This window comes from Papio anubis, chromosome 9, assembly GCF_008728515.1.
Source record: "Papio anubis isolate 15944 chromosome 9, Panubis1.0, whole genome shotgun sequence".
In the NCBI taxonomy this organism is placed as follows: domain Eukaryota; kingdom Metazoa; phylum Chordata; class Mammalia; order Primates; family Cercopithecidae; genus Papio; species Papio anubis.
Genome location: NC_044984.1, coordinates 33,444,209 through 33,468,991, shown reverse-complemented (window position 1 = coordinate 33,468,991; position 24,783 = coordinate 33,444,209). Strand labels below are relative to the sequence as shown.

Sequence of the window (24,783 nt, the reverse complement as noted above, 5' to 3'; positions counted from 1 at the left end):
GACACAGGAATGAAGCCCCGTTGGATTTTCCAGTCCAGCCAGCCTCTAGCTGAATGCAGCCATGTGTATGACCCAAACAGCTGCTACATGGAGCAGAACTGCCTGGCCAAGCCCTGCCCTAATTCCTGACCCAAAGACTCATGAAAAAGAGTAAAATCATGTTGTTTTGCATGACTAAATGCTGGAGGGCTAGTTATATGACAATAGATAGCTGAAATATTATCATTAAAAATAATAAAAGATTCAGTTATAGTAAAACAACTAACCTCAGTTTGCTCACCTTCCTGATCTACACTCTCCCTTGACTCCTGCAAGTTTATGGCCTCCCTTTACTGAATAGCCAGTGGGTGGAGCCAGTTGACTCTGTGATAATGGAAAACAAATATCTAAACCAACCCAAGATCTTCAAAACATCATGTGAAATAAATTATATGCTTCAATATGAAGTGTGAAATTCTGAAATTTAAAAGATTTTGCATTCTATGTGCTCTCAAGTGTAAAATTTACTTTGGAAACATTTAGTTGAGACTAGGTTTACCTAAATAATCATACATGGTCCCTTAGAAAAGTGTCACTTGATTAAAATATGGATTTACTGTCCCTAGACACTTATTCAGGACAGATCTTAACTTTGTTATTATTTGTAGTATTTTAAAGTTGATTTTAAAAGTGATAGTCTTCCGACTGTCTTAGCAATTGGCAAGGTGGTAATTGATGAGGTTGGTGAGACATTGATCTTACTTGGTCACAAAGGTAACTTTAAGCAAAAAGTGTTAGTGATATTGACAATTTTAATGTTTGAAATGATTGAATTGTTTACAGACTTGATCCACTTTGTATGGTTTAAAACCAGGTGGTTATCTGATCCAGAGAGAAGGCAGGTACTCAGAAAACATGTTTTGGCCACTCATCACAATGTTTTCCCTCATCTGCCACTCCCCCAAATTGAACAATTAGCCCGTTTTTGCTGTGATATAGGTTTATTTTATTTTAAGCTGTGATTTCATAGAGCAGGTCTAGTAGTTAAAGTAATTATAAAGCTATCCACAGAGGGTAGAGAACTATGTATTTTCTTCAATTTCCTGAAGGTATTTTAAAGGTGAGCATATGGCAATGCTGGTATTTCTGACTTATCTTTGGCTAGGATAGTTGTTGGAGCCAATAGAACAAATGTCCCATGATGATGCTATACCCTGCAGAAATGCTCAGTCCAATTTGTTTTGGATTTATATGTGAGCTGATACATCACTTGCCAGGCAAGGTAAATACATTTTATCCTTATATTATAAGTATACACTGTTTCAGGGACATGCTTCAAAAAGTATGTTCCTTTCTGTCTGTTTTGTTGCTCTCATTGGAGCCTCAACAGTGTTTTTTTTTTTTTTGTTTTTTTCTTGTTTGTTTGGTCTTTCTCTTCATATGTTTTTCTCATTAGCCTCTCCTTAATGAAGCTATTTTGTAAATAAGTCCTTCTGAAAATAATGTTTAATAATCATTTAATTTACAAATTGAAGTCTTCTCTAATCTTGTGAAATAATAAAAATCTCAGAAATGAAAAGAACTCCTTGATTCACAATAACCAAGATATGGAATTAATGTAGGCGCCTGTCAACAGTGGATTGGATAAGGAAAATATAGTACGTATACACCATTGAAATACTAGGCAGCCATAAAAATGAACAAAATCATGTTCTTTGTAACACAGATGCAGCTAGAGGCCATTATTCTAAGAAAATTAATTCAGGAACAGAAAACCAAATACTGCATATTCTTACTTATATGTGAGAACTAAACTTTGGGTGCTCACGGACATAAAGATGGCAAAAACAGACACTGGGGACTAATAGAGGGGGGCGGGAAGGATGGAGGCAAAGGTTGAAAAACTAACTTTTGGTAACTATGCTCGCTATCTGGGCAACAGGATCATTTGCATCCTGAACGTCAGCATCACAAAATCTATCTCTTTAACAAACCTATACATGTACCTCAGAGATCTAAAATAAAAGTTGAAACTATTTAAAAAACAGAGCTCGATGATTCAGTCAGTATAATCTTTACCAAATAATGTATCTCCTTGCTAATTTTTACTTGGTCTATAAGTGCCAGAAGGAGTTTTAGCTCTTAGATCTAGTACAGTGCCTAGTGCATGGCAGACATTGAATTAATGTTTGCTAAATCACTGATTCAGTGAATGATGGCTTATTATGCTGTAGTAAATGTAACTTATCTTTGATTTATAGCATATTCCAAGGGCTTTATATTATTAATTTAAATGAATTTTAACAAATATAAACTTTTTATTATAAAATCTCCAAAATAAAAGTTTAGACGTGTCATAATTTATATTATTAAATTTTATTTTTAAAAATTATATTCCTTTCCGTATTGTGCTAACTCTAGCAACAGAATTTGAATATACTTTCAAAGTTTTATTTAAAGCTTACTTCACTATGACGAATTTATAAGCACAGAACTTGAAAAAGTCAGCGAAATGGAAATAATAAATGTTATTGATATGTATTACTTTTCCTAGGGCTGCTGTAATGAATTACTGCAAACCAAATTGCTTAAAATGACAGAAATTTATTCTTTTACAGTTTGGGGGGACCAGAAGTCTAAATTCAGGGTGTTCCAGGGTCAGGCTCCTTCCAAGGTCTCTAAGAAAAATCTTTCCTGGCCTCTTCCAGCTTCCTGGGGTTACTGACGATACTTGATATTCTTTGCCTTTGGTGGCACAACTTCAGTCTCTGCCTCTGTCTCCACATGGCCTTGTTCTCTGTCTGTATTTTCCAAATCTCTCTCTCCTTAAGCACACCAGTCCACTGCTGACAGATACTATGGAAGACCTAAATAAATGGAAAGATACATAATGTTCATAGATCAGAAGATTAATTTGGACCAAATGTCAATTATTCTCTAATTTGTTGACAGAATTAATGCAACCCCAGTGAAAATCTCAACAAGACTTTTTGTGGACCTTGTCTAGCTGATTCTAAAATTTGTACGAAAATGAGAAGGATTAAAAATGAAAAACCAATTTTGAAGAGGATCAAAGTTGGAAAAGTTATACTACCTGACTTTAAGAATTATTTTAAAGCTACAGTAATCAAGACTCGGTGGCATTGGTTTAAAGAAATACAAATAGGTCAATGGAATAGGATAGAGTCTAAAAAATTGACTCATAGATATATGTTAATTTTTGGCAAAGGATGCAAAGAGTTTTCAATGAAAAATGGTAGTATTTTCAACAAATGGTGCTGGAAAAATCTGATGACAATGTGTAAAAATAAGAACTTTGATTAGAAAAATCAAAATAAATTATAGAGATAAATGTAAAACCTAAAACTATGAAATTTCTAGGGGAAAGTATAGAAGATGATAATTTTTGTGATCTCACATTAGACAAATATTTCTCAGTTTTGACATCAATATTTTGATTTATAATAGATAAAGTTGAAGAACTAGATTCATCAAAATTAGAAACTTTTTCTCTTTGATAACAGTTAAGAGAATGAAAACACAAGCTACAGACTGTCAGAAAATATTTTGTAAACCACATGTGATAAAGGTCTTGGATACAGAATAAAGAATTTTCAAAACTCACAAATAAGGAAACCAAAATCTAATAAAAAACAAGTAAAATATATGACGACACTTCACCAAAGAAGATACATATACATATAGCAAAAAGACATAGGAAAATACGTTCAACATCATTAGTCATTAAGCCACATGAGATATTACTACACATCTGTTAGATAAGCTAAAATTTAAAAGACCATAATAAATGTTGGCAAGGATGTGTGCAACCAGATCTCTCATATACTGTTGTGGGAAAGAAAAGTAGTAAAACTATTTTGAATAAAAGTTTAATAGTCTCTTTTTCTTTTTCTTTTTGAGACGGAGTCTCGCTCTGTTGCTAGGCTGGAGTGAAATGGTGTGATCTGAGGTCACTGCAACCTCCGCCTCCTGGGTTCAAGAGATTCTCCTGCCTCAGCCTCCGAGTAGCTGGGACTGCAGGCACGTGCCACCATGCCCAGCTAATTTTTGTATTTTTAGTAGAGATGGGACTTCACCATGTTGGCCAGGATGGTCTCGATTTCTTGACCTCGTGATCCGCCCACCTTGGCCTCCCAAAATGCTGGGATTGCAGGCATGAGCCACCGTACCTGGCCTTAATAGTTTCTTAAAAAGTTAAACATACACATTCCATATGATCCAGCTATTCCACTCCTAGGTACTTACTCAGAAGTAATGTAAACATATGCCCACAGAAAGAGTTGTACATATATGTTCATATCAGTTTTATTTGTAATTGCCCAAAGTTCGAACAACCAAAATGTCCATCAACAGGTGAATGGACAATTTATAGCGCATATATACAACGAAATACTATTCAGTTAAAAAAAATAGAATGAACTATTGATGCTAACATAGATGAATCTCAGAATTTTGCTTAGTAGAAGAAGCCAGACCAAAAATACTACCTGCTTTATGATTCCACATACACAATTTTTAAAAATGCAAACTCATCTATAGTGACATAAAGATCAGAGGTTGCTTAGAGGGTTGTTTCAGTGATGAAAGGAGGTACATAAGAAAATTTTTGGGGTGATGGAATGATTCATTATTTTGATTTTGGTGATGGCTGCACGGAGAGATACATGAGTCAACATTTATCAAATGATGGACGCACTTTATGTGCAGTTCATTATATATCAGTTATATCTCACTAAAGTGCAAACAAATTAGAAGTAAGTATCCCACATGTTGACTACTAAAGTTTTCAACTTTCATTTCTTCAGTAGGCTTCTGTAAAGTAAAAATCTGGTGAGCTTAAACAAAAAATCTAGATTTCTATGCCAAATTAATTTTGAGCAGTATAATAGAAATGCCTGGAGTTTTAGGGCATTTCCAAATCGCAGTAAAGTACAGTTTAATTTGTAATAGGACAAGAGGAAGAAAAAAAAGAAAAAGAAAAAGCGGTGGGTGGGGAAATCAGGAAAGGAAACCAAATAGAAACGGGAAGTACACTCGGCAGGGGAAGCGGCAAGACTGCACCTACACGCTCTCACCCGCCTCTACAGATTCTCTAGGCAGGGGGCTACAAGTGGATTAAAATGTTACAACTCAAGGTAAGTCCTCCACCGCAAAAACTGCTCCTCCCAGACTTAGCCCAACCAGCTGGAAACTCCATGCTTGGAGCGCTGAATCTGGCGGGCGGACACCCGCCCCCTCTCCATCCTTCGCCTTCCAGCTGCGCCGCGTCCTGTTCTCCGTCGCCGCCTGGTGGCGGGCGCCCGGGACCCGCAGGCGCTCGGGTGAGGCAGGACTGAAGGCGCGGGGAATAAAGGTCTCTGCAACGCAGGGGCGCCGCATCTACCTCCGGATGCTTTTGCCGCGACTGCATCTTGGCACCAGTCTTACTGCCCTGGAATGCAGTTTCCTCAACGCGGCGCTCACTCTGACTCCTCTCTGCTTTAATCCGTCAGGTCTCAGGTCTTGCGGGTGGGAGTCGGGTGAAGGAGCTGCCTTATATGGTTGTGACACCCACCCGCTGCCCCCATTTTCAGGTCAGAACTTTCATGCCTTTGGAAACGAGGGACCCAGAAGAGCCCTTATTGTAGGAGGATTGTCGCCGTTATACCTCTAAGCTCCAAAAAACCAAGGGGAGACACAATCCAGATTGTTCCCTTAAATCCCAAGTAGTATTGTTCTTTCCACCTTAGAGTCCGTCCCCCGCCCCCACCTGTCCCATATATTGATCGGCCACTTTGCCACCGCGTTCCAAGGTTTGGAGAGCGTCACAATGCCCCACCGTCCCCAACTCTTAAGAGGCCGACGGTGGGCAGTCCAGAAGCTAGGACCAGACTCATCTGCCCTCGCTCCGAGGGCGAGGTGAGAACCAATTGTAGGGGGGGGGGGGCTTATAACGGGGCAGTTAGGAACCGGCAGAGGTACCCCCACCTCCAGCTTTCAACTCAGGCGAGGAAACTTCGAGACCTTCCCGTCCACACCTGATTGACAGGAGGAAGCTGTCGCGGCCCAGGAGGCGAGTGTGGGTGTGCAGAGGTAGAGACAAAACCTAAAAGCTCGCAGAGCCGGCGAGGGCTTGCAGTCCTGGACGGTACGGGTCTGCGTCTGGTGCCCCCTACTACATCAGGCTGCTTGCTGGGTCCACCAAGCCTGACCCCTCCAGCCAGAAGGGGATCACGGATTGTGTCCGCCGCCCGGGCTGCTGCCTGCCGGAAGGGGGCTGGGAAGCCGGGAGCCCCGCGCGCCACTTCCCCGGCAGCGTCAGTTTCACCCAGTACTGGCTCGTGGTTCCCTCGTGGCTCTGCGCGGAAGTCCGCCTCCGCCCTTCCCTCCCCCATCCTGCGCGCTGCCTCCGCCTCCTTCTTCTGCCTCCACCCTCAACCCCCATCCCCGCCTGACGGGAGCTAGCCCTCAGTCCTCCCGAGCTCTGGTTGTGAGCGCCGGACAAGTCCAAGGCGCCTCCTCCCAATATGGACAGCCGCTACACCAGCACTGCGGGCATCGGGGACTTGAACCAGCTGAGCGCTGCCATCCCGGCCACGCGAGTGGAGGTGTCCGTGTCCTGCAGGTGAGGACGCAGCCCTTCGCCTCCCTCCTACCCTCCTATCTGCGGGGTTGGTAGCACTTGGAGAGCGCTCGGGGTACCACGAGGCTTTGCGCGGGCGAGAAGTTGCCCCATGAGTGGGAAATATCTCAGCAATGGGGCTGGAGTTATCCTGGGTCAGGTGACACAGGGGAGTGGGAATTAGAAGCGAGTGGTGGGCTCCGGGACTGGGACTTTTTATTTTCTTTCTGGGAAACGCTGTAAAAGTTGGCTGGGCTGTGACTCAGCTGCGAGAACACCGGCCGCCGCCCAATTTACAAGCCTGTTTTCCGTCCCAAACCCGGGCTAGATGGTTGCGTGATGATCGGAATCGAAGGGGACAGCACTGCCAAAAGCGCTCGTGACCGCTGCACGCTTCGGCCCGGGACTCCCTCTGCTAGGCGTGTGCAAACCTTCTGTTGCTAGGGTTGGCTCCAACGTCGGCAGCTTTCTCCCCACCCACTTCCTGGAGCCATCCAGCTTGCTTCTCCCCCACCCTTCCGGGCTTTTTGCCTTTTGCCTGATAGGTAGAAATTTCGGCCCTCCTTGCAGACGAATGTTGCCTTACCTAAGATCTGGGAAGTCACGACTTTGTTTTGTTTTGTTTTCGGGCCCAGACACATTTGAGTGCTTGTAAGAACTGACTCTTGGCCGGGCGCCTGTATTCCCAGCACCTTGAGAGGCCGAGGCGGGCGGATCACGAGGTCAGGAGTTCGAGACCAGCCTGGCCAATATGGTGAAACCCCCGTCTTTACTGAAAATAAGAAAATTAGCTGGGCGTGGTGGCGGGCACTTGTAGTCCCAGCTACTTGGGAGGCTGAGACAGGAGACTCGCTTGAACCCGGGAGGTGGAGGTTGTAGTGAGCCGAGATCGCGCCACTGCACTCCAGCCTGGGCGACATCGCAAGACTCCATCTCAAAAATAAATAAATAAATAAAATAAAATAAAATAAAAAAATTAAAAAAATTTAAAAAAGGAAAAAAAAAAAGCTGACTTTCAACCCTGTCCAGAGACTGTAAATTACAAACTCGTTGTCCTGACGTTCTTCCGGTTAGTTGCCCTGTAAATAAAGCAACATCACTGCTATATTGTGGACGATTTTGAGAAGGAGATAAGCGACGGTGCTAAATTGGTGTTGGCCATTAGTTTGTGAATTAATATTGACCCTAAAGCCCACTCCCTTGTTTGCATAATTGGGTCTGTCTCACTGGAAAACTGCCTCCTCATTTATCCATTTTTGCCCTAAGATTGTTTTTATGCCCTCAAATCCTCCCTTTCCTTTCCTTAGCAAACTTGCCTTGAAGAAATCTAATAAATTTGGGTAATCTTGATGTAAATAAGTTTAAAATTCCATCAATCTTGACATTGCATTTTCACAAACTGACCCTAAAGCCAAAGGAATTCTTTTCTGGGGCTGGAAATTCGAGCACCAGCAACCCTAGTAGAAGTATTATTTGAGGGTAGAGGACAGCCTTTAGCCCTGAAACTATCACCTGATGGTTTGCTCTGCCGCCTCTTAAGACTGATCTGGGACTATGGAAATAATCATGCTGATAATGATAGCTAACATTAAGCTCTTGCCTTATTGCTGTCACTGTTTTAAGTGCTGCCTGAGATTTTTCTGTCAATGGAACAGGTGAAGCTGTATGGAAAACTCTTTAGAGAATTCACAGGACTTTTTCTTTTCTCTGAAGCTGGTTTTGGATGTTAGAGGGAAGTTATTGGTATATACAGATAATGGATAGCCAAAAGTCCTGCAATAATAGCATTACTAGAGTTCTTATCCTCTACTCAACAGTCTGCAAAGTCTAAATGGCATGTGGCCTATACTTGGAATGAACATAAAAGAATATTGTCAATCAAATCTGAATTTTTCCATGAGCTTTTTAAGGGAAATTATATCTAAACTGGTCATTCTGCCAGTAGGGCCCACGTTTAATGGAGCCCCTTTTTTGATGCATGTTTTCTGTGAGTGTGCTGGGCAATTTGTTTCAGTTTGCTGCCTCGGCACCTGGAAATCCCTTGTTCCAGCTTTTTTTCATAACATTGCTTTGACATTTTTTTTTTAATTTTTAAGATTTCTAATAGGAAAAAAAAAAAATTCCTGAAAGAGAATGCAAATACTTAGTGTCAAGCATCTCTGCCAGGGCCACTAGTGCTTAGTCTATTGTTTGAGTTGCTTCTGACTCAGCTTACTATTTACTATAAGTTTGAGATAAAAAGCATCTTTTGGGCAAACAGAAACATAATTAAATACCCAAGTTAGTGCCTTTGGAATAGGTTCAGGAATAGTTCCTGAAAAGGTGGATTAAATTTATTTTTAATACATTAAAATTCAAAAATAAAACTATTTGAGTTTTGTTGGATCTTGTAACCATAGAAGGTGATTTAGTTTGGGCTTTGGCATCAGAGACCTAAGTAAAATTCTAGCTTTGTGACTTGTTCTTGCTATCTTGGAGTAAGTTCTTATTCAGTCTGTCTAAGCATTCTTATCTCCAAAAATAAGAATAATTATGGTATTTTCCTTATATAGAGTGTTATCAAGGTGATGTGTGAAAGCACTTACACAATGCATGAAACAAAAACATGTTTTCAAAAATGTTAGCTATTATTATAATATTGGAAATAACATTTGTTGAATAAATGTGTTATGTATGATTCAGGTACGGAATTCTGTAAAAGTCTTTCTCTTTTGAACTTCAATAAGTTGGTTAAATAACACAGGGATAGAACCAGCATTGGGATACCTGTTCCCTCTTTCTCTATCTTCTAGAAAGTTTGTGGGGATTTCACTTAGCAACAAGGCACAGTTGAAGGCCTCTAAGCTTTACTATGGGCAGGCAGAGTAAGGAATTCCCTTGCCTTACTATACCAGAGACTGAGGATTTGCCAACACTTCAAAAGCAGCTCAGATTTGAATAGGTTCTTTCTTTCTCATTCTTTCTTTCTCTCTCTCCTTTCTTTTCTTTTCTTTCTTTCTCTCTCTCTCTTTCTTTTCTCTTTTCTTTCTTTCTTTCTTTTTCTTTCTTTTTCTTTCTTTTTTCTCTTTCCTTTCCTTTTCTTTTTTCTTTCCTTTTCTTTTCTTCTTTTCCTTTCTTTCTTTCACCTCCTTTCACTGTCCCCTATCATTAAAAGTTTTATGGCGAAGTTTTTATCTGCATTTTGGGGAAGGTGAAAAAGATCAGCAATTGAAGCTTGAATATAATTCATGGAAATAATTTAGTCTGTTTATTCATCAAGTGTCTGAGTGCCTTTTATATGTCTATGTTTATGCTAGGGTCTATGAGAAATGCAAAAGACATTCTCTTCTCTGAAAATGTAAAATCTGATTGGGAGATAAACATTACATAAGATATGGTAACAGGGCTAAATTCAAAGATGAGGCTCATGCATGAGGAGGGAAAGGACCATTGTGGAATAGGGTGCTTGGAATATATTACAAAGGGGAGATGGGGCTTGGGCAGAGACAAGCTGGATAGGCATGGTTTGGATTAGAGATGGGACAGTGTACATGGAAGTTTTGTAGTGGCTATAAATTTGGTGTGTTACGGGGGTGGGAGGTACCCTTTTCTATATGTATTTATACAGAGGCAAGCTCCTGCTGTTTGACTTCCTTCCTCTTCTACCCATTGTCTGGCTCTTCTTGCATTCATTTTCCTTTATTGTGTAAATTTGTAGATTTTTAAATTAATTAGCTTACTTAATTAACTAAAAATGCCTGTAGCTGAAATGATACAACCTTGAGAGATAAACTAAGGTAATATTTCCATTTTGTTCTGAAAGCTTATTACTATAGAATTAGGTAAACTCACTGGGAAAACTAATATGCGGTAATCTCCTTTTTTCCTTGGGTCCTTGATTTGTTGCACTATTTCACTGATTTTCGCCATTTTCTCTGATTGAGAAGTAAGCTTATCAATTATAAAAGCAGTGAGAATATTGTGTATTTCTCGACTTTGTATGTTAGGTATCAAATGTACATCCTGTCACAGAAATAATCCTATAATGGTGATAATACGGACTATTTTTTTATTTGAGATGGAATCTCACTCTGTGGCCCAGGCTGGAGTGCAGTGGTGCGATCTCTGCTCACTGCAACCTCCACTTCCTGGGTTCAGGTGATTCTCCTGCCTCAGCCTCTCGAGTGGCTGAGATTACAGGTGCCTACCACCATGCCCAGCTAATTTTTGTATTCTTAGTGGAGATGGGATTTCACCATGCTGGTCTGGAACTCTTGACCTCAAGTGATCCACTCACTTTGGCTTCCCAAAATGCTGGGATTACAGGCCTGAGCCACTGCCCCCCGGCCAATACTGACTTTAAACATTAAAGTGGAAGGAAGACTATGAAGTGGAAAAGGCTTGAGTACCTACTTTGTGCTAGGCATTCTAAAAAGCCCTTCCTGACCTGGTATAAGTCTATTGCCTCATCTCCCATCACTCCTTGCATGAACCCAGCAACTATATATAGTCTAATAAACAGGTGCTTGCCATAGACCAAAATGCATACCAGATAAATACGACTAAAAAATACTCCTAAAAGGTACAGTCCCAAAGCGTGAGCGTTCATCCTAGACAACCAAACTCCTCCTGCTTTTGTGGCTACACAGGTGCTGCTCTTTGCCCTGCCCTACCTCCCTTCCCCTTCTTTTCTGAATTAGGCTGTGCTCCTAAGTTGGATTAGTCCCAAAGTAGCCGGGGTGTGCCAGTGTCATAGGTATATTACAAATCTTAGTCTTTCTACTCTCCTTGAGGACAAGTTTTGTCTCTTTCATGTCCATGTACTGTATTCTGAGCTTGGCACAGAATATGTAGTTAGTAAATGTTTGATGCTGTAGTTCTATAGCCAAATTGTCTAATGTGGGGAGGGGGGTTTCTCCTGTTAAAATATCATTCTTAGGTCCCATAGCAGATCTATTGAATCAAAGTCTCCAGAGATGGGACCCAGGAATCTGAGCTCTTAACAAGTTCACCCTGTGCTGGTTATACACACTAATTCTTTTAATCTCCTGGTTTCGTGAGTAAGTGACTCTGACTATAGTCCTTGATCTGAGTTAGTAATACCCACCCTACTAGGGTGTTAGGAAGATACTTTTTGATGGTGTGCTGGAGCTTAAATGGGTTTGGGAACAGAAATTTGTAAGTCAGTTGTAAAGTGACTATTAAAAATTGAATTGTATAAACAATATTAAATTATATTAAAAATAAATGTAAGAAATGCTGAAAGGTTATAACTTCCTAATTGCTTTACTACATTTTACTGTCATCTATTTTTTTTTATAATCATCTATTCTCTATTTTTTAATCTGTGCGTTAAAAGTATTCTTCAGTGGTTTGCTTCTTTCTGTTCTCTTCCCAATTCATGTATGCCACCTTGGCAGCTTGAAATCAGCCATAGTGGGAATATTTACACCATGGAAATTGGCAAACACAGCAAATCAGTGCTTGACTTACCCTTTTGTCATCTATACTTAAGAAAGCATTCTGTGGGTATCAGTTGGCTCTATGGAGTTTATAATAGAAGTACTATATGTAACTTACTATTTGTAGATTGTGTGCCAAGCTACATACTCTACATATCAGTAAAATATAACAAATTTTGTACACAGACACACATTCAGCTTTTTATTGGGGATCCTGTTTTAAAATATATACTTGCACATCACTGTTTATGGACTTTTTATAAAAAAATATATATAAAAGAAAATTATTGTTGTTTGTCTGGTTCAGTTCTGGCTATTATAATAAAGTACCAGAGACGAGGTGACTTGTTAACATCATACATTTATTTCTCACAGTTCTCGAGGATGGATGTCTGCAATCAGAGTGCCTACATAGTCAGGTTCTGGTGAGAGCTTTTTTTCAGGTTACTGGCTGCCAACTTCTCACTTTCACATGGCCTACAGAGAGTGAGAGAGCTCTCTGGGGTTCCTTTCATTAGGACACTATTCCCATTCATAAGGGCACCATCATCATGGCCTAATCATCTCCCAAAGGCCCAACCTCCTAATATCATCACATCGGGGGTTAGGATATCAACATATGAATTTTGGGGCGACACAAACATTCAGTTCATAACACTGTTGTTAGATTGTCAGTATTAGAAGTGGTAGTGTCAAGTTCAGCACTATCTCTGGTCTTCCTTCTCTACTGCAGTAAGTGGGGTTGTATGATTTTATAATCCATAAAAGTTGTGATAGCAATTATATTGCAGTAGGAACTTATATACTTTTAAATTTCTCCCTCTGCTTTTCATGTGGTCCTCTCTACACCTTTATTCTTCTCTTACTTTGAAGTTGTATTTTTCTTTCCCTGCTTCTCAATCCACTGGTGGCATATCCTTTGCAAGTTTACATGTTACAAGTCCAGCTACACTTAGTTATTAACTGACCACCTGCGAAAACAAAGTTACATTCCGAGAGAGAGCGTCTGAGCCTTTTTGGAGTTGGCTGTTTCAGGTAGATACCTGTGCTGTTCTAATGATCTGTGGTGAAAGGAATCAAAGTGTTCAAACACAACAGTTGGAGGCTCTACCTTAGTCCACATTGGTTCATCTCTTAGCACACTTTACCTTTCTTTAGTCAGACAAAAAATTTGAAGGTACTATGTAAATAGGTTGTCAGCTGATAAATTAAGTTATATAAGCTAGGGATATTAGACTGCCTGCTGTGCTGTGAATGAGCCATATGACAGGTAGACGGAGGGTAAAGTTGTTGTAGGCCATAACATCCTATTCTGTCTCTGCAGCTGCTGAGATCCTGCGGTTCAAGATTGTAGTCATCCCATAGTGCCTTTTTTGATCACATTTAGGTTTGTCTTAGTCCCAGAGTTTCAGTAAAATTTGTCCTGGGAACTTTCTGAACTGTGGCGTTGAAGTCTTAATGTGAGAGTTGCCCTGGTATATATATATGTTTTTTCAGAGAAACACCTTATTTAACATTGTTGTTCCACCAATATTTTAGTTTGCTTGTGTTTTTTAGCATTTGGGGCCTGAGGGGTTCTAAAACAGCCCTGGTATGTGGAGAATGCTAGTCTAGAAGCAGTTTAAAGGACAGGATCCCACAGGAGAGGGTGGTAATAGCTGTGCTCCTTTAGGTCTGTTATTTGTGTTGTAACAGGCAGAAGCCTACATCCCCTATTTGAGTTTACTCAAGGCTGAGAAGAAATACAATTCCTTTTTTTTTTTTTTTTTTTTTTTTTGAGACGGAGTCTCGCGCTGTTGCCCAGACTGGAGTGCAGTGGCGCGATCTCGGCTCACTGCAAGCTCCGCCTCCCAGGTTCACGCCATTCTCCTGCCTCAGCCTCCTGAGTAGCTGGGACTACAGGCGCCCACCACCGCGCCCGGCCAATTTTTTGTATTTTTAGTAGAGACGGGGTTTCACTGTGGTCTCGATCTCCTGACCTTGTGATCCGCCCGCCTCGGCCTCCCAAAGTGCTGGGATTACAGGCGTGAGCCACCGCGCCCGGCCTACAATTCCTTTCAAAGAGATTTCATCCAGTTCTTAGCCTGTTTGAAAGCCAGTTTTGTTTAGCGTTGAGGAATGTGGTGTAGGGGTAGATTAGCTCTACCGCTTAATATCTCTGAAACATCTGTTCCTCAGTTTCCTCATCTGTAAAGTGGGGATAATAATAGCCCCTACTTCTTATAGTTTCTTTGAGGATTAAGTAAGTTAATACATGTAAGTGAGATAAAACACTGCTGTGACATTAGTTAAGCACTTGATGATTACAAAAGGATAATAAAAAAATTAAAATCCTTCACTATTCCATCAGACTATGAGCAAATGAGTTAATTTCTGTCTCATATATAGCATCACATTTATATTCTCTCTCTGTGTATATTAATATATACACACATATATAATATATAATACAATATGTAATATATTAATTGTGTGTATATAATATAGAATATAATTGTATACTCTATACAATATTTCTTCTGTACTTTTCTATTAATATTATATCATGAATATGTTGTTGCTATTAGTCTTTGGAAACATAACCTTCCATGTCTGTGCAGTATTCTATTATATGGTTGTACTATATTTATTTAACTTATTTAGCTTGTTTTGGTTACTTCCATCCCCATTCCTATTTAAGTACGCAGAATCAAAGCTAAGCTACTGGCTGCACTTTTCTAAATACTTTTATTACCATAAGAACGTTGCATTTAGAGATTAATGAGAATTTGAGGCAGCAGAGTATAGCAGCAAGAAAATGGAATTAGAAATCAGACAGATGTCTTTAAATCTCTTTTTTATCCCTTTTTGGAATGTTATTTTGGGTAACCTGTTTAAACTTTTGGAACCTCGTTTCCTAATCTGTAACATAGAAATGATTTAAAAACCAAAATTTCAAGGTTGTTGGATAAGTAAATGAAATAAAGTCTGTACAATGTCCAGCCTGTCACAAGAAAAGCGCTAAGTAGCTACTAGTCTTATCCCAGTTTCTTCAGCATTTTACTGTGTGGCACACACAACATAGAATAAGGTATCTGTACTTTGGAAAATTTACAGTCAATTTGGGGAGTCATAGAAACATAGAACCAAGGTGACAGTGATAAAGCTGCATGTTATCCCATGCTGATTAATTCAATGTGGAGAGAGTGTAGAATAAAACAGTGGTTAGAGTAGTGTGGATTTATAAATGCACACTCAGTTTCTACAGATTCCACCCCATAGGCCCACTTCTGCCAAGACAAAATCGGTCATGTGGGATTTGACAGGTAGGAGGTAGTCTGCTATAATAATCAAGTTTTAGAACCAAAGAACGTTCTTGTATCTGCCCAATAAAATCAATGGGCTGATATTTAAGACAGCTCTTTCGTGTTGGACATGATAAAACAGATACTGCAGTAGTTGCCAACACAGGCTGAGGGAAGGCAAGTATTTATTGCCCCTAATAAAATAGGATGTATTTAAAAGATGCCTGCCCCAGGGACCTATATTCACTCCCTGATACACAATACCTTAATGTTGGCAAACTTAATGACATCTTTCAGTGTTAATGCCTCTCCAGCCAGGACCATTAGCTACCAGACATTCTTGTTCAAATTGTGAGGTTTTTTGTCAGGTTTATTCTGTGAAGAATAATGCTCCAGACCTTCTGAGGGAATTGTTAGCTGATTTTCTGAAACTCTGAAGAAACAAAATATCATTGATAGTTCCCAGCAAATATTTCTATTTATTAGACAGTAAAGGAATTCAAATATAAGCTGTTTCAATGAAGCCAAGAAGCATGCAACTTTTGGACATTTGCCATCTTTTTTTAAAAAAAATTAATCTCAAAATCTAACTCTTTGTCAGACAATGTATACAGTGGTTAATGTGGGCTAATTCAATCTTTGCCATTCTGAAAAGAGGTGATGTTATGTCCTGTTTTACGAGTGAAGAAATTGAGGTTTAGAGAGAGTATAAGTAGTTTGGTCGGAGTCACATATCTAGTAAGTGGCAGAGGTGGGTTCCTAATCCATATATGTCTAATTCCTAAGCATATGCTTATGACCATTAGCTATATTATGTTGTTCTTCCATAAATTCTTTATTGTAGGCTTGAAGAGTGGAACTCTTTTCTGTCAATATCAGTGTGTTAGTAACTAAAAAAAAATTATAAAGCTTAGAGACGCAATTATAATAGATGATATCAACACTACTCTACCACAAAGGAAATATTTCTCAGAGGATGCAAAATACAGAATTCTTTCCTGTTTTTCTGTTCCCTACTGTTGAGAGCTTTGAGTAGAGAAATTCATAGGAGTGGCATAAAACTTGAACCATGTGATGTTTTATTTCCAGTATTGATTCTTATCTTTTTCTGGTGCTGAGTTACCTAATGAAGATGTGGGAAATTAAGTAATGAGAAGACAATTTAGCTAGAAATCATCAGGCAGGGTGAGATGAAAACTAAATACTAGAGAGAGGTGATGGACTGGGCAAATGAAAAGTAAGAAAAGTTCATTGAATTGACTATGTGACATTTGAATTTACCAGTGGAGTTGAGAATTGACCTCAGGCCCTACCATTTCAGTCCAGTGCTTTCTTAGTACTGGGAAAGTCACCGTTTAACTTGCTAGTTTTTCACTAATACTTAATTCCAGAGTTTCCCTTTATGGCAAATTCATTCTTCAGAATTTCATGTAAATAAAATAACTACTTAGATATTAACAATGTCAGTACATTGTTCTGAGCTATATGAATTGTGGCATGAGTTTGTAAAAGTCAATTTTTTCTTACCTTGCTAATTAGCTTCATGCTCTCTCTCTCTCTGTGTATGTAAAATAAGTAACAAGTGACACATTAATTTTATTAAGAATGATCTCAAATATCAGAGAGTGTAATGAACCAGAGATATGATTATAATTGCCATTACTGGTTGAAACCAACACATATCTCCGCCTTAGCATAATAGTGGTTTTATAATCATTTTGAGAAATAAAATTCTCACTGTCTGCAGATCCTTATTGCATCCATCTCCTATAACTCTGAGCATTCCTACAAACCTGTTTTATCTAAATGTACTCCTATAAAGGAGCACTCTTTTATCTAAATGTACTACTATTTGTGGATTTTTCAGGTAATTGAAAGTAACACAAACATTATTCATTCATGTCTTAAATAGGTTTTCATGTTTCCAAGCTATAAGCAAAGAATATGAGAGAGAGAGAGAGAGAGAGCGCGCGCTAGAGTGAGAGCAAGCAAGACTAATGTGAGAACTACACCAGAATAATAAATGTATTTGCTAAACCCATCTCAATTACCTACGATTTTAGATGTAGCTTATTATCTGACTTATCTTGGTATCTCCACTCTCAAATTAATTATGGAAACAGAGATATTAGAAAGTTGATTACAATTGATTTTTATGTCAGTGGTTTCATCCAAAGCCCCTTGTAGGCATTGAGGAAAGGAGACATAATCAATATCAGGTTACTAGTGAACTTCTCTCTTAATTGATAATTTAAATTAGTAAATTAAAAAATTTTTTTTGAGAAAAATTTGAAATATGCTACCTAAAAGATGATTGATTTTTAACTTAAGATGTGTCTTATAATGGCTTTAATTTCTTTGTTTCACTTAAATCACTGTGCCATTGGAATGTCATATATATGGCATCTTGCTTCTTTGTGGAACACTTCAGCAAAGAAACAGCATCTTGTCTGTTTCTGGAACTAGCTCTGTGACCTTTGACAATCATTCCACTTCATTGGATCTTAGATCCTATAGAAAGGTTAGGTCTCTGGTCAAGATGACCTATGATATTACTTGGAGGTTCATAATTTTATGATTGGAGAAGCAGGACCTTGAAAAATGGAGACATACTCCAGTTTAAGGAAATAATGTGATTGTCAAAGCCTATTGTAAACCAGCTAAACCAGGTGGTGATAATTTATGTTTAATAAAACAAACAAAAAAGGATATTTTACTTTCAAAATATTTATCTCAGAATGTCTTTAGACAATTCCTCTAGTGTATTTAAAATGATATTGATATATGAATTTTAGTTTTAATCAGAACAACAAGTACAGATATAGAGTAAAATTTATTATATTTGAGTTTTTTAAATAAAAAAGGTTTGTGAAGAAAAAGTAATAGGGAAAGGAGTAGTATTGTTACTGGAAAGGGGTCCCAACCCAGACACCAAGAGAGGGTTCTTGGATCTCGTGCAAGAAAGAATTCAGGGTGAGTCTATACAGTAAAGTGAAAGCAAGTTTATTAAGAAAGTTAAGGACTAAAAGAAGGGCTACTCCATAGGCAGAGCGGCACCAGGGCGGCCGGTTGCCCATTTTTATGGTTATTTCTTGATTATATGCTAAAAAAGGGGGGGATTATTCATGCCTCCCCTTTTTAGAATATATAGGGTAACTTTCTGAGGTTACCATGGCATTTGTAAACTGTGATGGCGCTGGTGGGAGTGTAGTAGTGAGGATGACCAGAAGCCACTCTCATTGCCATGTTGGTTTTGGTGGGCTTTGGTTAGCTTCATTATGACAGCTTGTTTTATCAGCAAGGTCTTTATGACCTGTATCTTGTGCTGACCTTGTATCTTATTCTGTGACTAAATGCCTTAACCTCTTGGCAATGCAGCCCAGGAGGTCTCAGCCTTATTTTACCCAGCCCCTATTCAAGATGGAGTTGCTCTGGTTCAGACACCTCTGACAGTATTAATATATATTTAGAAAACCTTAATTTCCTCCAAACAGTTTAACTTTGTTGCCATATTACACTTGATTTTCTAGACATAGGCTCTTAAACCTTTGTGTGATCATGAGACTTTAAAAATGTAGGCTCTAATTCCAGTGTCTAAGGTTTTTTTTTTTTTTTTTTTTTTTTAAAGAACTATTGTGATAGATTATTTCTAATACCAACTACTTGCTATTTCAACGTCCTCATTTTCCTTAATATTCTCCCCAAGAGTTGTCAAGTTCTGCTGTTGCTGTTCTAGTTTTTTCTCTCAATGGAAATCTGTAACAAATTGTATTCATGGAAATGAAGAGTGTTTGATATGAATAGATATCTGTGCCTTTTCAGTAATTTACTTTTCTAATATGTTACTTTAAAAAAATCATTTATGTCTCTTTGTCAATAGAGAGTTTTTAGTAAAGATGTCAGATGGATTCGGTCTTGTGTGCTTCCTCTGATCAGTTGTCACCGAGTGTGGGCTAACTAGGCTTTCTGGAACAGTTGACTTTCAAAATGAAATAAGCCAATACTATGAGTCATGTATGCTATTACTTCCCTACCATTATAATGCTTGACTTACTATATTTCATAAGCTTTATGAATGGTTTCAGTACTTTTAAAATCACCTTATCAGTCACCAAGACTTGCTTGTTCCGTTCTCCAAAGTGTCGGTCACCTCCTTTCCATTTCTGCTATCTCCACTCTGGTTCAAGAAGTAACCATTTTTCCTCTTCTTCACATATGTAGTGAGCTTTACATGTTTAGTTAGCTTTGTAAACAAAGGTTGAATTACATGATTTTTCTTTGCAGAAACTTCCACTGTTTCAGCGTGTCCCCTTTGTTTACAGAGTAAAGTCCAAGTACACCAGCATGTGTTCAGAGTACTTACTCATCCTGCCCAGATTCCTTTCCCAGTATCATCTCAGACATGAGCACCAGCAAAAGTGGACTAGGTGTTAATTCCCACATTCCTTTGTATCTTCCCTTTCCGCACCCTTGTTGGTACTTTCCTACAGCCTGAGAAGCCTTTCCCCTATTTGCAGCTCTCCTTGCTTGGTTGTCAAGATTTACCTCACTCAGTGCAATTTGTGTTATTTTACTAGATTCTTGAAATTGAAATTAATTGTTGCTTCCTTGGAGTTCCCAGACAACATTTCTTGTGCATTCTTTTTGTTCTATTTTGACTTAAAAATTTTTAGGTTTTTGCACGCCTGTCTCCCCAACCAAGTTTAAAAATACCTATTTGTTTTATCATTGATTATTGCAAAACCAGATTTTGTGCTTTGCACATGAAAGGTTTTCAGTAAATGTTTGCCACTTGATAGATTGGAAGAATGAATGTGGATATCTATAAATTTGAATATGTTTATACCCTTAAAAATATTAGTTTATATTTCCCAGGCGAGGTGGCTCATGCCTGTAATCCCAGCACTTTGGGAGGCTGAGGCGGGCAGATCACATGAGGTTGGGAGTTTGAGACCAGCCTGACCAATATGGAGGAACCCTGTCTCTACTGAAAGTACAAAATTAGCCCAGTGTGGTGACGCCTGCCTGTAATCCCAGCTACTAGAGAGGCTGAGGCAGGAGAATCACTTGAACCTGGGAAGCGGAGGTTGTGGTGAGCCGAGTTCGTGCCATTGCATTCCAGCCTGGGCAACAAGAGTGAAAACTCCATCTCAAAAAAAAAAAAAAAAATTAGTTTATCCACATAGTGAAAACATTAAAATGCCTGATTTTGCTGTTCAGTAAAAATAGAATTATTTAATCTTTGTTTATATAATGTTCTACAAAGTTTTATTTGTGAAGAAATGATAAACAAATAAATTTAAATGAAAACAGATTGTCCTTAAGCAGAGCAAAGCTAATTTTAGAAGTGGCCACAGTACCTGCTAAATATTGACAGATAATTTGGCCAGGTGCAGTGGCTCATGCCTATAATTCCAGCACTTTGGGAGACCAAGGTGGGTGGATCATTTGATGTTAGGAGTTTGAAATCAGCCTGGACAACAGGGTAAAACCCCATCTCTACTAAAAAATACAAAAGTCAGCCAGGTATGGTGGTAGCGGCCCATAATCCCAGATACTTGGCAGGACAAGGCAGGAGAATCTCTTCAACCCAGAAGGCAGAAGTTGCAGTGACCTGAAACTATGCCACTGCACTCCAGGTTGGGTGACAGGGTGAGACTCTCTCTCTCAAAAAAAAAAAAAAAAATATATATATATATATATATAAATGTTAACAGATAATTTGCTTAATCTGGGTATGAATACAATGCAAAAAAGAATATAATTTGCATGTGTGATATCCTATATAAAATACCTAAGTAGAAAAATAAGTAAACGTATCTTTTACTCAAGGAAAATTTTTGTCTTGGGGAATAATATTTCTTAAAGTACTTGGTGAACTAATAAAGTGCAGCAGCACATGATGGTTTCACTTGGGTATAATCCAGGGTAAGAAGAGCTGTTTGGTGGCCTGGCCACTTGAGGAAGCAAAAATTTGTTTATGTGCCGATGTACTTCTTCCAGACTGTGTATTTTTAATCACTAATTTAAATTTTGTGCCACACAATGCAAAACAAAATTTTAGAAAAGCCAAAATCCAATTGAAGAAAAGTGTCAAGGATGAGAAGATGGAAAACAATGCTTTCTATAAAAAAAGGAAAAGACAGAACTTGTTTACACATGTTCAAGTTAAAAATGAGCAAGTTTACTTAAGTCAACTCACTATCCATAAATCATGTCTTTCCTACATTTGTCTGGCTATAAAGTTTCTTTGGATGGCCTAAGTAATTTCCTAAGTGCTTGCAACAGCTGTAGTATCTAAGTGCTCAGTTGATTATATTTAGCCTAAAATGTTGTCATCCCTGATTACATCAAGTATTTCCAGAGAAACATACCTCATTAGTGGCTATAACTATAAAATTAGAAAAAAAAAAGAAAATTATAAAGCCACTTTGTTTCAGTGAGGTCAATAAATGGTAATACAAAGTGATGATGATGATGACTGATGAATAATTTCCAGCACATATATAAAATGCTGTGATTTAAAAAATGCAACTATTGTGGGGTTGTGTCATTTTCATTTTGACAGCATGGTCTAAACCAGCTATTGTCAACAAGAAGCACCATCAAAATTGCTTCAGAGGTTTTGCTAACTACTTCTGGACGCTCCTGAAAATTTTAGGTTGCTTTCCTACAAGGGACTAAGTTCTCCCCATCATTTTCTCTAGCCCCCAATACCCCAGTAAAACTTCTGTCAGTTGAGCGTCAGGCCTCACCCTCCCATTCCTTCTGCTTCCATCTCGTCTCTTTCACATGGCTGACCATTCTGCTAACTAGGTCCAGGCCAGTCTGACCCATGCAAAGACTATGCACTAGTTCCTTGATTATTCCATTCTCACAATCTCTGGCCAACCTCCTCCTCCTCGCCAGGAATCCTCTACTTTGAGCTGGTAGAGTTGTACTCAAAAAGGGCAAATGACACCACACTATTACTCCCTTGTTTAAGACCCTCTAGTTGCCTGTATAATGAGTCATCAGGATCTTGCAAACCCCGACTTAAATTTTCAGCCTCATCTCTGTCTCTCCATGTCCCACTACCCTCCCCTTCTCCCCTTTTGCCTCTAAACTCTTTCCTAAACTCTAAGTCACTTCAGACTCCTGCATTTCCTGAGAAAACCATGATGTTCACACTGTGGTTCTCTCTGGTAGGAACAGTTCGGCCTCACGTTGTTATCTCACCTGATGGACTCTGCCGATAGTTCAAGCATCACTCGTACTATAAAGACTTTTCCTGATCCTTCAGATTGAATTGTCCACCCCTCCCTTTCTCTAATCTGTAGTGAGTTTATTTATTATGCATATTCCACATTTCACTGTACGTATTTGTTTACAAATCTGTCCCCTTAATGCAATGTAAATAATCTAGGGCCTGGAGACCAGTGTGTTCATATCATGGTCTCCAACACCAAATCCTTTATCTGGCACTTAATAACGTAATGCTGGTTGAATAAACATTTGAATGAGTGTCAGATAGCTATTAAACTATAAACTCTCATAAGATAAGAATCATGTCTTATTCAGCTTTGCATCCCACTTAGCTTCTAGTCAGTGTATTGCATATAGAAAGTGCTTGATAATTATTTATTCAATATATAGTTGAAGAAAGGAAAGCTAGTGGAAGAAAAGCGTATCACATATGAACAGGAACCATGGCTGGAAGACTTGAAGGCCAGAAAGAGCATAGTATTAATTGAGTTGAAAAAAAATCAATTGTAAAAAGGCAGGATGAAGGAGACATGGCTAAGCAATTGCCAATGCCTGTTTCATTCAGTGATTAATAGTCTATTAATCTAGCTAATTGTGTAAAATGTTTGGAAGTTCATTGTCCACTTAGCTGTTAGCAAGTGAGCTGAAATGCGGATCACTTCATGAAGATAAAATTGTAAAAGTATACAAAAAAAACCAAACCAAACTATGTTGAAAGGAGCAAAGGAGAAAGTACAAATCACCCCAACTTTCTTACCCAGCTATAGGTCAGGCCAAGCAGATATCTCTTTGTGCATTTATTTAGAGGTATATAAGGCATATTTCCATTCATATTTTTTTTACAATGACTTAGGTAAGATGGAAGTTGAGTTTTTTCCCTTGGATTTTGGCTCCAGATATTAAAACCTGAAACTAGCTGCTGCTTTGCAGGTCTAGTACCCCCTGCCTGGAGAGCATCTCTCAAAGGGAATGATCTCAGCTGTGTTCTCAATACACCCCTCTTCCTATCTGTCTGCCTCCATGGAGCCTTCACTGCTGTTGTTAAAACGTCGCTGTTGACAGTGCCACTGGGAAGTTGCGGTAATGCCCTATTGCTACAGGGCCTGGCATGAGGCCTTGCTGTCTGCTGTCCCTGTAACTCTGTCTATAACTCTGCTCACTGCCTCCTGGTGCTTGTCTCTGTTGATTTACCAGATCTTTGTGGTTCTATGTGGTCCTTCTAGGTTCAGTCTCAGTCAGGAGTCCTCCTTTCTAAAGACTCCCTAGGTGTCATCATGTCTTTAAATCCATATATTCACAACTTTTTTGCTCTGTGGGCACACACTCCACAGTTCCAGGCTCCAGACTGTGTGGGCCTGTCTTTGTCTCTGAATCTGGGTCTCCCATCTGACTCTACCTTCTTTTGTAAAGAAATTCCTCTCAGAGTTTCCTATTATATATTCCTTCCACCAGACCCCAGCTGGGCCAACAGTATAAACTTAAAAAGATATCAAGAGGATTCATTTTTCATTTTACCAGGAGGCTCTTCGGCCCCTCTCAATTTCATAGAAGGCAAAAGGAACTTGGAGGAGCAGCCTTAGGCTCACATTACATCTCTTCTTTCTTCTACAAATTGGACTTGAGATCAGGGCTTAACTATTCCCATACACTACTGTTGTAATGCCTGGCACATAATATAACATGCCCAGTACATCTGTGTTGAAAGAAAGCATGAATGAATGTTTTCGAATGAATTTGACCTTTTTCCTTAATCACAGTTTAGGGCTTTGTCACTTAATTAGGGCATTGCATATCCACTCTACATTATTCTCTTTGCCTTTGCCTCTAGGTAGTTTTTCTAATATTTACTATATGCTGAGTTTGCTCTAAGTGCTTTATATTTACTAACTTACTCCTCAAACAACTCTATGAGTAGGATACTATGATCATCTCCTTTTCACAGATAAGAAAACTGAAGCCTAGAGAGTTTTAGTTTACACAGCTAGTAAATGATGGAACTGGTGGTTCCCAGTTGTAATGACTGTTCAGAGGTGGCACCCTACCAGGTGATGACAAGTTCATGAGATCTGGTGATGTTAATGAAGTGGGGAAAAGGTGACAGACTCTTCTTGGGTGCCAGAATTATAAAATATGAAGCTAATAACCCCAGGCATCTATACTAGCCTGTTCTCACATTGCTGTAAAGAACTACCTGAGACTGGGTAATTTATGA

At 39.0% G+C, this 24,783-nt stretch overlaps 1 protein-coding gene and 1 long non-coding RNA gene across 5 annotated transcripts in view; one reads left to right on the top strand and one right to left on the bottom strand.

The window, feature by feature from the left end:
* Window positions 1-2,563: 2,563 nt before the first annotated feature.
* LOC116268857 lies at window positions 2,564-5,906 on the bottom strand. Its single transcript, XR_004176038.1, has 2 exons — window positions 5,384-5,906; window positions 2,564-2,846 (listed from the first exon to the last, which is right to left on the bottom strand). It is a non-coding gene; the product is annotated as an uncharacterized LOC116268857 (long non-coding RNA).
* Window positions 5,798-24,783, top strand: part of CPNE8 (copine 8) — a 236,390-nt gene continuing 217,404 nt past the window's right edge. The window contains exon 1 of one of the 4 annotated variants that reach the window (XM_021922180.2): window positions 5,798-5,898. In XM_021922180.2, coding sequence (XP_021777872.1) covers window positions 5,810-5,898 — 89 coding nt within the window. In that variant the 5' untranslated portion in view covers window positions 5,798-5,809. Of the gene's footprint in view, window positions 5,899-5,967; window positions 6,605-18,683; window positions 18,713-24,783 lie in introns of those variants that run through there. The other 3 variants (XM_017945779.3, XM_021922179.2, XM_031650418.1) reach the window with 3 other exon arrangements.